Source organism: Chionomys nivalis, chromosome 8 (genome assembly GCF_950005125.1).
Source record: "Chionomys nivalis chromosome 8, mChiNiv1.1, whole genome shotgun sequence".
Lineage (NCBI taxonomy): Eukaryota > Metazoa > Chordata > Mammalia > Rodentia > Cricetidae > Chionomys > Chionomys nivalis.
In genome coordinates, this window is record NC_080093.1 from 25,046,809 (window position 1) to 25,059,734 (window position 12,926).

The 12,926-nt window shown below is 43.0% G+C and overlaps 1 protein-coding gene across 1 annotated transcript; it reads left to right on the forward strand.

Moving 5' to 3' along the window:
- Positions 1-760: 760 nt before the first annotated feature.
- LOC130880446 (interferon-induced protein with tetratricopeptide repeats 1-like) lies at positions 761-10,896 on the forward strand. Its single transcript, XM_057779470.1, has 2 exons — positions 761-775; positions 9,423-10,896. The coding sequence occupies exons 1-2, from the start codon at positions 771-773 to the stop codon at positions 10,801-10,803; spliced, it is 1,386 nt and encodes a 461-aa protein (XP_057635453.1). The 5' UTR covers positions 761-770; the 3' UTR covers positions 10,804-10,896.
- Positions 10,897-12,926: the final 2,030 nt, after the last annotated feature.

Consider the following 12,926-nt stretch of genomic DNA (forward strand, 5'->3'; position numbering starts at 1 on the left):
GCAGTTTTCTTTATTAACTAACCAATGAAAGCTACAGATAAATACAAGACCCATCTCCATCAAGGTTCCTTTTCTACTAACCCTTCTGCTTATATTAAAGAGGTTGGTTATTTGTCTGAGACCTACAATCTAACTACTAAAACCTCAGGTACACTGAGAAGTTCTGCAGTTGGAGGTGGACATGCATGGATGGAAACTGCAGAAGTTGATAAGGAAAGCCACACGTGGTTTGGACCACTTCCGGACTGCAGAAAAATGAACTTGCAGATGGACTCTGGTATCCCTAGACTTCCCTTTTGTCATCCCATCAAATCAACATGACCATAGTCTCACTTCCAAAGAGCAAGTGCAGAATATCAGTACTTTTGATGAAAAAATAATTGTGAAGATGCCAGTCTGGTCCTTTATGTTCACATTGCCTCCATCAATCCATTTGTAACAGCATCTCCTGGACAGAGAGGGGAACTGACATGTCAGTCTATTCCAGAGCCTTCTCCCTATCAGTTCAGAGTAGAGAACAAGAAGGCCAATACCTGGTTGTCCACAGTTTCGCTGACAAGAAACCTGAAGGCTTTTGTTTCAGTTTTCAGTTTCATTTCCCTACTGTTGTATGCAACACCACACCTCATTTTATAGCACGGTTTCCCAGCTTATATATGAGAAGTCCATTTGGTGCAAAAGTCCAGAAGAGAGCAGAGCATCAAGAAAGAATCCTGAGGAGTCTTGTCCAGGTGAAAGTCCAGAGAACTGCAGCCACCTTCACAGCCACCATGGGGTAAGGATTTCCCTGCTCTGAAGTTTGAGTGAGCCCATGACACAGACATTTGCTTGTGGCCAGCTCTGATGAGTTTGCTTACACTGATTTGTTATGTCTTATGGGTTCTCTTTTTACTACTGAAAAGTGAACAAGGATGCTAATTGTACTGATGGACCAGAGAATTTGTTCAATGATTATAATGTGGGCATGGGGCTGGATGAGTGAAAGAATACTTGCTAGAGTTTTTAAGGCTGTCTCAGACATGTAGTTCAAATCCCTGGGTGATATAATAGCATGCTCATCCCATAGAGAGAGACAATTACCAACAAGAACTTCAGGAGTGGAATAATGATGTGGGATTCCCTTCTATATACTTTGAATACCATTGGTTAAAACTGTTTGGGGTCCGTGATAAGCTAGATCAGAGCTAGGTGAGGAAAACCAAACTTAATGCTGGGAGAAAGAAAGCAGAATCAGAGAGAAGCCATGCAACTCCACCAGAGACAGACTCTGTTCAGAATCTTGTCAGTAAGCCACAGCCACTTTGTGATACACAGTTTACCAGAAATGGGTTAAAGTAAGATGTAAGCGTTGGACAAAAAGAAGTTAAAGCTAATGGGCAAAGCAGTGATTTAATTAATACAGTGTCTGCGTGGTCAGTTTGGTTCTGGGCAGTCGAGACAAACACACGACCTCCTACAACACAATAAGTTACCACTCTATGTACTTAGAGTCCTAAAAGAGAGCAGCTGCTTAGAGTGTATTCCTTCCCATCTCCTAACCCCACACGTTCATTGCTCTTGGGATGGACCCTAGAGACACTCAGGATCTTTTGAGATGCTGTTCAAGGTTACTGGTTCAAGTGCTTTTGGCCCTTCCCTGGCTGGGTTAACCCAAGAGAGGACACATTTTTTCTGTCCCTTAGTAAGAGACAAAATGTGGAAATTCTATTATATTTGATATGAGATATTTAAATCTTTTCCTGCAAGAAACTAAATACCTCCAGGAATATATGCATATATGTATGTATATTCACATCCATACACACATATAAAACATAAAGAAGTACTAGGCACTGTGGAGTCTTTTTAATTTTTTTGGTTTCTGGTATTTTTGGTTTTGTTTTTCAACTCAGGGTTTGTCTGTAATTTTGGAGCCTATCGTGGATCTAGCTCTTGTAGACCAGGCTCATTGTAAACTCACAGAGATCTGTCTGCCTCTGCCTCTTAGTGCTGAGATTAAAGGCATGCACACCACTAGCTGGCTCCATGTTAAGTCTTTTTATGTAAATGTCTCGTGCTTTTATGTTTGATACTGCCTTTTGGGTTGAAAATGTCAGTAAGTAGAGTAGTTTTCTCTTAAATCTAGGGCTACAGTGGTCATCTCTTTCATAGGCAACCATTGTATGTTTTTGCACATAGAAGCATCTACAGAACGTTACTATGGAGGCGGCTGTGAGCTTCGGTTGTATGATGAGAAATAAATCCAGAAAACACAGAGGTATAAAATTGTGGAATAAAATAAACAAGAGGGTAGAAGACACTAAGGGCTTTCAGGTGACAGTCATGGTCATAGGGTCAATGATTAAGCTGTGCCTGGTCCAGAGTTCCCATGACTCCAGCAGGTGGCTAGCACTGTGGTTTGCAAATGAGTGCCTGCAGTGTGAGAAAGGCTGGAGATCTCCAAGTGCACAGGGGAGGCTGGATGCTGAGATCTCCAAGTGCACAGGGGAGTCTGGATGCTGAGATCTCCAAGTGCACAGGGGTGTCTGGATGCTGACATCTCCAAGTGCACAGGGGAGGCTGGATGCTGACATCTCCAAGTGCACAGGGGAGGCTGGATGCTGACATCTCCAAGTGCACAGGGGAGGCTGGATGCTGACATCTCCAAGTGCACAGGGGAGGCTGGATGCTGACATCTCCAAGTGCATGTGCGCAGTGGAATCCAAGTTGCTCTCTGTCCCAGTTGCCCACACAAATGGCGGCTGCCTCTGTGCTGCTCAGCTTTTTTGCTGCAAGTGCTTATGCACAAGTGCATGTGCCTCCCCTTGGGGCACAGCTCCCCCAAAGGGTCCTTGTGAGCCTCAAGTCAAAGCAGATCTCCATAGACAGAAGTTGTCCAGATTTCAGAGTGTTCTTAGCTACCATGCTAATGTTTTTATTTTCCATAATGTATGGACAACATCTCTAATTCCAGCTGTGGGTTGCTGTAGGCAGGGAAATCAAAGAAAAGCAGGATTGAATCTGACGGCCCTAGACCATGATTAATGTTCCTATAGAAAAATGACCATCATTTCTACGTGCCCAGGAACAAAAGGAATAAACATGCATTTAGTGCTTTCATAGACAGAGACAAAGAGAATCAGAGAAGAAGAAACGTTGGGCTCTCTGCAAATGCCTTGGCCGGCAGAGTAAGGGTCTGCACGAGGCAAGAAAAAAAATGTGTTTGAACACACCTTAGTCAGCTAGTGTTGTTCAAACTTCTAGATTTTGGGTCCAGTGGGGTCATGAAAGGTGGGATAGACAACCAAAGTCTAATAAGCCAGAAACAACCTTTATTCCAGAAAAAAGATTCCAGTAAAAAATAAAATAAAAAAATCTCCCTGGGGACCGAAAAGCTTATCAGTTAGCTGAGACCACAGCCAGAGATGGATTATTTATTTTAGGCTGAGGTAAAAGGCCGTTTTTTTTTTTTTTTTTTTTTTTTTTTTTTTTTTTTTTTTTTTTTTTTTTTTTTTTTTTTCCTGCTGCAACTTCTGAGTCAGGAAAATCTCTCTTAAAGGAGCTATGAAACACCACCAGCAAACAGCAAAAAGCTGTGTTAAACTTCATGATATATTGTTTTCTTCTATAATTCCCTTTTCAAGCCCTCTCAGGTTTTATGTAGATTTAGTGACCACGTTCGAGTGCCAGTTGTTTTAGGGAGAGGCTGCTTGTTCATCCCAGCTGCCTGGCTAGCGTAGCCCTGAAATACCCACACAGAAATTGTATTAAGTAAAACACTGCTTGGCCCATTTGTTCTTATTGGCTAACTCTAACATCTTGATTTAACCCATTTCTATTAATCTGTATATTGCCACGTCACAGTGGCTTAACTGGAAAGATTCAACATGTCTGCCTCTGGCAGCTCTATGGTGGCACTCTAACTCTGCTGTCTTCCTCCTAGCATTGAGTTCTGTTTTCCCCACCTACCAAAGTTCTGCCCTATCAAAGGCCAAGGCAGTTTCTTTATTCATTAACCAAAGAAAGCAACACATAAGCAGTAAACTTAGATACAGATTGCCTTATTTTACAGTCTCCATCAACAAAGGTTTTTTTTTTAGTTAAGCCAATGTTTATACTTAATCTATTTTCTTCCTGGGATGTTCAGGTGGTGTTTACTGAAGCCCTGTGGTCTCCCCTTTGATGCTGCCAGTTTCACATAGCAGGTACAAGGCTTAACCCAGAGGTCATATATCTATCTCCTAACAGTTGACTCAGCCCATATCCATAGGCTAGCTCTCAGTTTGCAGAGAGATGCTTTGGCCTTGTAAATAGAGCTCTGGGCTGTGAAGCGAAATAACCCATTGTTAGTAGTTCATCCTCAAGCTGCTGAGAGAGCTGCTGACAGCTGTTCTCATTTCCTAGACTTACAACATTAAATTTTTTTATTTCTAAATTTACATTTCTGGAATCTACATTTTAATATTCTTATTCTTGAACTCTTCACTAGAGTGTGACCCCCGAGCAGTTTGTTGTGAGAATATTAAATTAAGCCCAATTGAATTTGAAAAAAAAAAAAAAAATTCTTTGGTGTAATACAATACTCTGTCCACAAGGAGGCATAATTGCACTGGATCTCAATTCCAAGTACTTCTAAGAAGACAGGTTGTAGAGATACCTTTTATGTGTTGCCTTAAGAGCCCAGGGATGAATTCTGTGAGGTGTCAGTCTTACAGATAGCATAGAGGTTATTTTTGGGCATTAGACACGTCCCTCCCTGATTTGGGAGCTTGGGGAGACTTGACCATACAGATAAAGCAAAGGTCACCTAGCTATTGGCCACCTCTGGTCCTACTGTGGGGGCATTGTAGATCTGGCTCTACAGAGAGCACAATCACCAGGCTATTAATGATCTCTATTCCCAGCCTTCAGGGCTGAAAAACAAGTTATCCATTTCTCTTATTGAAGAAACAATCCTATGTGTCTATAATTGCTGGTTTCCTTCGTGCTCATCTGAGGGGTCAAGGACTTTGTGCTGCTCAACAGAAAGATACAGAACAAGAGGAGAAAAACAGAATGAGACAGAGGGGGACAAAGAGACTGACAGACAGGCAGACACAGAGACTATAAAAAACTTCTGCTTTTATCTCTTTCTAACCTGGCTTACCAAATGTTATCAGTAAAGACTTGAGTACAGGGACAACTGCCAACCATTTCCAGAGGCACTTCTCAAATATCCAAATAATTGTGTCCAGCATCAATTGAACTCTACCAGGGGTATATGATTAGAAAGAGAAATAGAAATATTTTATTATGAAACAGTGTTCTGGAAATTAGAATGGACAAGTGAGATGAAGGATAAGCCCAAAAGCACTGGGCCATGAAGCTCATGACCCTTTATATGGCTTGAACAAAGAACTGTGGCACCTCTGCTGGTTGGTACATCAAGGACATTTGAGCATCCTCTGTCCATTGCTTGAAGCCAAGGGAAAGAAGGGATGTCAGTGTTTCTACTCAACAAGCTTCGTTCATTATCTCTGATGCTGCTCTCTCTGGGACCCCAATGTCATGCAACTCTCTTAAGATCTGAAATATCACGTGACAGGAGGAAGAAGCATCACAGTTGTTTCCCTTGGAGACGTAGACTGGTGCTGGAGAGATGGCTCAGTGGGTAAAGGGCTTGCCAAGCAAGCGTGAGAATGGCAGTCTCAGTGCTATTACTAAAAGCTGCCGACCACTGTCTGTCCTTCTCAGAAAACAAGCAGGTGAAGACCAGCGCCTAATGCTGTCCACCGGTCTTCATAGGTGGGCCTTGGCATTTGCAGCCCCTCCACAAACACAGTTGAAATTCCATGAGATAAGGAGGATCATGGAGAGAACAAGACTTAGAAGAAGCCCCTAAGCAAAGTTATTTCCTGATCGTTATGAGTGCTTTAAAAAATTGTTTTTGCTTGTTCTTAATTTACTTTAATGTATTATTCCACAAGGTTTTTGTTTATATTTGAGATTAATATATAATTACATTTCTCCTTTTTTTCCTTTCCTATTTAAAGACCCTCACATTTACCCTTCCTACTCTGCTCCAAAATCATTGCCTTCTTTTTTCATTGATTGTTAATGTATGCACATATATAAACATAGATATGTGTATGGTCCTGTCCAGCATTTATAATGTTTCTTGTTATATATGGTATCAGGGTTGGACATCTGGTGCTGTACACCCTAGCCTGTGGGATAGAAGCTCTCCCATCCCCACTGTACTGGTTGTTCATTGTTCTTTTTGTATCATTGAGGCTTCACTGACTCTTCCTATCTGATCTGTATGTTTCCTGTCCATTGTTACCATCTTTGTTCAGCTCATCTTTGGTCATTCAAGACAATGAAATTTTCAAAAATTTTAGAGGTGAATTCTATCTCTCATCTTATGTAGAGAAATGGCATTCAAAACTAATCATAAGACTGTAAGATTTCCAAAATGTAAGGGACATCTATCCATTGAGTCCCTTACTGAGAAGTGTGCTTTTCTAAATCAAAAGCCCCTGTCTCAGAGTAGTTGCTTCCAGATTGTCACTTCTAAGACTCTACATTTGCTAGGAAAGTGTTGTGTTCTTCTCTTTCTTCTATCTCTATTTTTCAGAACACTCCCAGAATGCCTTATATCCACTATGAGTGAGTACATGCTGTGTTTGTCTTTCTGGGACTGGGTTACTTCAGTCAGAAAGCTTTTTCTAGTTCCATCCTTTTGCCGGCAAATCTCAAGACAAAACTGCTTTTTAGTACTGCCTACCCTACTTGTCATCACAGAATTACATCTAGTAACTGATGGAAGCAGATGCAGTGACCCACTCCGAGCACTGGGCTGAGCTCCTGGCATTCAGTTGAAGAGAGGGAGGAGGGGTCATATGAACAAGACTGGGAGGTGAAGAGCATGGTGGGAAAACACCACAGAGACAGCTGACCCGAGCAAGTTGGAGCTCACAGACAGACTATGGACTGATAGTTGTGGAACCTGCATTGTGTTGAAATAGATTCTCTGAATGTGGGGTGATAGTCATGTATCTTGATCTATTGTGGGGCTTCTTGGCAGTGGGATCAGGACCTATTCCAGGTGCATGAACTGACTTTTTGGAGCACATTCCCTATGGTGGATTACCTTACTCAACCTTGATACAGGGGGAATGGTCTTGGTCCTGACTCAACTTGCTATGCCATACTTGGTTGAGTCCCCAAGGAACGCCTTACCTTCTGAGGAGTGGATGGACAGTGAAAAGAAGGGGATGTTGGGGGCAGGAGGAAAGAAAGAAGGCGGAACTGAGGTTGTTATGTATGAAAAATAAATTATTTAGATATATAGAGCCCCCAAAGTTCTGTTGTGCAAGCCACTCGGCCCATGGAGTTTTCCTATGGCCCCCTGTAGGTAGAAGGGCTTTACCATGCACTCAGTGTTCTGCCCCATGTCTTTCTGTAATGCCATCTTTCGTGCTATATATGCCTTTTTCTCTCATATGAATACTCATGCTAGCACCGTAATATATTGATTATTTTAGGTTTGTAGTTATTTTAATTCTTTGTAGGCAAAATCACTTTTATTGCAGCAGCATCTTGGAGATTTTCTAGCATTTTAGCCTGTCACACAAAGCTTCCTTTGAGGTGATGTTGCTGTATTCTGGTCTTGTAGTATTTAAAACTGGAGTTCATGGACCTTAGCTGGGGATTATCAGAAATCAGAAATATTATGAGAACTTAACTGAAAGAAAGAAGATGAAGTTCCTACAGTAGACGTTGAACCCAGAAGGGGGGGGGCGATATCCAGAGTCATCAGGATTTTGATCATAACATTATCAGGGTAGAGGCATAGGGGATGGGTGGGCTGGTGAGTCCAATGACTGATTCATGAGGTTTCTAAACGGCTGTCATGTTCTATTTCTCAACACTTAAGGGCTCCAAGCTAGAGTGTCCTTTATGGGACAAACCTAACAGGTATGGCACCTCCTGTTTCAGTTCTTGGCATCTGATGAGATCAAAGCAAAAGACAGCTGATTTAAGCTCTTTGGCATCTCTGGCCTCTGGCAGACAACTACCAACAGGACCAAGGGTCTATTGCCGTCTAGCCATGGAAGACTCAAAGGTGCTGCTGTGGGTGCCTTCAAATCCCGCATCACACAATTCTATCTCTTGCTCTCAACACTGATAGAAAAGCAGGAAACTGCTGTGGAGTTTATAACGTAGCCATGTGTTTAGCTTCACTAATCTCCCCAAAGACCAGAAATGGGAAACACTGATATCATTCCCATTACACAGATGGGTACAGTGTGATATTGAGGTATTAGTGATACATTCTAGAGAAGTAATTGTCCTGCTCCATAGCGAAACAAGAAAGAACATGAGTGTAGATGCATGTTTAGAATGCAGGGATTCTTTGTAACCATAGGAGAGGACAGCGTAGGCGCCACTCTATAGAAGGGGAGGGGTTGTTGCCCCACCTGAGTAGAGGAGCAGGCGGCATCCCTCCACCCAGCTAGTTTATACCTGAAATAACCACACAGAAATTGTATTAATTAAATTACTGCCTGGCCCATTATATCTAGCCTCTTCTTGGCCAACTCTCACATCTTAAGTAACCCATTTCTATTAAATCAGTGTATCTCCACGTGACAGTGGCTTACTGGCAAGATTCTAACCTACATCCCTCTCAGGCTGGAGATTCATGGTGTATGCCTGACTCTGGTCTTCTTCCCAGCATTCTGTTCAGTCTTCCCCGCCTACCTGAGTTCTTCCCTATCAACTAGGCCAAGACAGTTTCTTTAATAACCAATGAAAGCAACACAAATACAGAAGGATCACCTATACCATGGTTGAGTCACCCCCCCCATCTATGTTGCCCAGAGAAAAAAGATCCAGAGAAAATAATATCGCTAGTGTCACAAGGCTGTCCCAAGGCAGAGCTCACGTCCATTTGTTCTGAGTCAGCCTACTTCTGACAGGACACCAGTAGTTTGTGTCTGACATAAAAAGGGAAGGACCTGCAATGACCAATACTTGGTGCTGTACCCTGGCCAGGTCCTTTTTAGGTCAGCTCAGGTGGCAGGCACTTTTACACATTGTCCTTACAGACAGTGGAGAAGGGATAATAGTTTTGTCGAGTTTCACATCTCAGGGCAGGAGTCTGACAAGAATGCGGGAGGTCCTGTATCTCTGTGACCATGTCCATTCGTGAATAAATGGATGAACTCAAAAGCTAAGATGGTAAGTACACGTACGTGGACGTGCATGTGCAAGGAGACTCTGACAGTTGTAGTAAGTGGAGCTGAGGGATTAATGTAAAAAACAGATATCAAGAAATTCTAAACGAGCGAAATGTTAGATTTCTAGGAAATAAGCAAGAATGTTGTAAAACGTATTTTCCGTGGTGTCAGATTCTGGCCAGGTTGTCAAAGAAAAATCTTCCTGCTTCCTTCTTGCAGAGAGAATGCTGGTGCTGATCAGGTCAAGGAGAATCTGCTTCAACTGAAATGTCACTTCACATGGACACTGCTGTTTGAAGACGCTGACATTCCTGATTTGGAAATGAGAATCTCAGAGCAGATCAAGTTCCTAGACATCATGAGCCCAGTGGGGATGCACAACCTCCTGGCCTATGTGAGACATCTGAAAGGCCAGCATGAGGAAGCCCTGCAGAGCCTGAGAGAAGCAGAAGCCTTGGCCAGGAGAGAGCAGTTGGGCAGGAGAAGTGTGGTGACCTGGGGCAACTGTGCCTGGGTGCATTACCACATGGGCAGCTTGGCAGAAGCCCAGAGCTACCTGGACAAGGTGGAGAATACTTGCAAGGAATTTGCAAGTCCCTTCCGCTACAGGATGGAGTGTGCCGAGATGCACTGTGAGGAAGGCTGGGCCTTGCTGAAGTGTGGAGGACGGAATTATAGACGAGCCATGGCCTGCTTTGCAAAAGCTCTGGAAGCTGAGCCTGAAAACCCCGAATACAACACTGGCTATGCTGTAGCCGCCTATCGTCAAGACTTTGATGACAAAAATATGTCTCTGGGACCCCTGAGGAAGGCTGTCAGGTTAAATTCAGCAGATCCATATATTAAAGTTTATCTTGCCCTGAAACTTCAGGACACAGGAGACACAGATGAAGCAGAAAGACACATCAAAGAAGCCCTCAGCAGCACATCCTGTCAAACCTATGTCTTTCGACATGCTGCCAAGTATTACCTAAAGAAAGACTGCATAGACAAAGCTCTCCAACTCCTACGCAAGGCCTTGCAGACATCACCTGAGTCTGGCTACCTGCATTACCAAATAGGGCTCTGCTACAGGCAACAAATGATCCAACTGAAGACATCCAGAAACAGACAGACCCGAAGGCCTGGCAGCATTAAGGAATTGGCACAACGGGCCATCTGTGAATTTCAGAAGAGTGTGAAACTGAGGCCCACGTTTGAGATGGCTTACGTTTGCATGGCTGAAGCACAGGCAGAAATTCGCCAATATGAAGAAGCTGAGGCAAATTTCCAGATAGCGCTGAACATGAAGAACCTCAGTGGGCACATAGAGCAGGACATTCATTTCCACTATGGCCGTTACCAGCAATTTCAATCAGAAGACACGGCCATCACCCACTACTTAAGAGGTCTAAAAATAGAAGAAACGTCCTATGCCCAAAGGAAACTACTCAACGCTTTGGAGAAAGTGGCTGAAAGACGGGTTCAGGAGAATGTTCGACCAGTGGAGAGCACCAGCCTCCTTGGGTTAGTCCACAAGCTGAAAGAGAACATGCCCGAGGCACTGCTGTACTACGAGAGTGCTCTGAGGCTCACTGGGGAGATGAACCCTGAGTTCTGAATGCAGCTCACCTCTGCGAAGATAATGTACTCATCACTGAGATTCCATTCCTCCTAACTGACTGCTTTCCCCAGAACTGCAGTCTTGCTGGAATCCAAGTACCGAAATTCATTGGCTTCTGCCACCTCTTTCTCATCCTCACTTCTGTTTCCACTACACCTGCTCACTTAATGGTGGCCAGGACTGACTCCTGCTGTTCTCAACCCTTTGAGCGCTGTCACAAACCTTTTTCCTTATGTGTGTGCTGTGACAAGAAAATTTTCATCGAAGTGCAGAAGGAGGGAGAATATAAGAAAGGAAGGCAGGACCGAGAGGGTTGCATCTATCCAGGAAGACTGTGGAACTGATCTAATGGGAACTCACCAAGGCCAGCTGGACTGGGACTGAATGAGCACATGATCAGACCGGACTCTCTTAACGTGGCTGACAATGAGGCTGGACTGAGAAGCCAATGATAATTACACTGAATTTTGATTCTATTGCATGTACTGGGTTTTTGGGAGCCTAGTCTGCTTGGATGCACACCTTCCTAGGATGGAGGGAGATCCTTGGACTTCCCACAAGGCAGGGCACCCTGATTTCTCTTAGGACTGGAGAGCATGGGTAATGGGAGTCGGGGGAATTGGAAGGAAATGGGAGGATGGAAGGAGGTGGAAATTTTAAATAAATAAATAAATTAATTAAAAAAACAAAAAAATATAATGGAGTTTACTGAAGAAAAAAAAAAAAGAAAATCTTCATCATCTGCCTGCCAGTGTGCTGGACAAGGAAGTCTTCTCCAATCAGGATTTTTTTAGGTCGTCAGCACCTCTTACTATATTACAACCTCAGAGCAAAAGATTTGAGCAAAGGAGAGCGTTTGAAAGCAGGAGAGCTCTCACAGTCCTGGACACCCATTCACAGCTAACGAGAGACTTAAGTGTGGGGACAGTAATGCAAGAAAGCTTGCTGGGACCTTACAGACTGAAGATGACATAAAAAGTTTGCCTGATTGTTTCTGTCTTATTGATAGTGTGTTATGTGTGATGCTTTTCCCTCCACTAAAATAAATCCATTAAAATTTATGGGAATCACAAGCTCTTTCAGTGTAGTTTGTTGAAAGTTTTCCAAAGGTTTGTCTTCCACGGTACTCAGGAGGGCATGGGATAGCAGAACCAACTCCCAGGAGTCTAGTGGGCAAGCAGGGGAGAAGCTGTGCCCATGAGAGCAGCACATGGGATGTGAAAACATGAAGAAGGTTATTTCATTCTACACAACACATGTTAGTAAACGTGCCTGATGCTACCCAGGTACCTGAGCGCTGCTATTTCTCAGTAGGAAGATGATGCTTGGGATGGGCTTAGACTTCATTTTCCTGACTTTTGGGAAATTACAACTGATACTTTCTACAGATTTATCCATGTTAAATCTATAACATATTTATTAAATTCAAGCAATAGAAAACTGTAGTGTCTGCTCTCAGGATTCATAAAGATGATCCCTGATAGCCCACATCAATGGAGAGGAAGAGTAATTGAGACGGGAGAAGAAAAGGGAACGGGAGAGAGAAAGATTGGGCAGCAGCAGGAAGACATGCAGTTTGATTGACAAGCTAGGATCTGGTTATTTGGCAGGCTCTTCTCTTCTAGTAATCCATTTCCACCTTTGCCTGAGGGGAGACATATTTACAAAATATTTCAGGGGATTATATGTGTGAGATCCACCTGCCTCTGCCTCCCATGTGCTGGGATAAAGGCGTTTTCTCCATGTTATTATTTTCATTTTCATTTTCATATTCTTTACTATATTTCTAAATCCCTTTGTCTCTACCCTGACATGATGTGTTTTTGTCGAGGCTGGTCCATGACAACCCACTGTTTGCCTCCATAGACTCCTCCATGCATGCTGTAGGCTTGTGCAGGCACACGCGTATACACATAAATTTAAAAGACTAAACAAATAATATATTTAAAGTTTGCATGTTTATCAGACATTTGCACTGGCAGTCCCAATGACAATGGACTGGATTTATGATTTATTTTCTGAAAAACTACTATAGGGGTGTGTTGTATTCAATATTAGTTGAAGATATGTTACATTTGTTTATGCCATGGAATATTTGTCTAATGGTGCAAAGAAGTGTT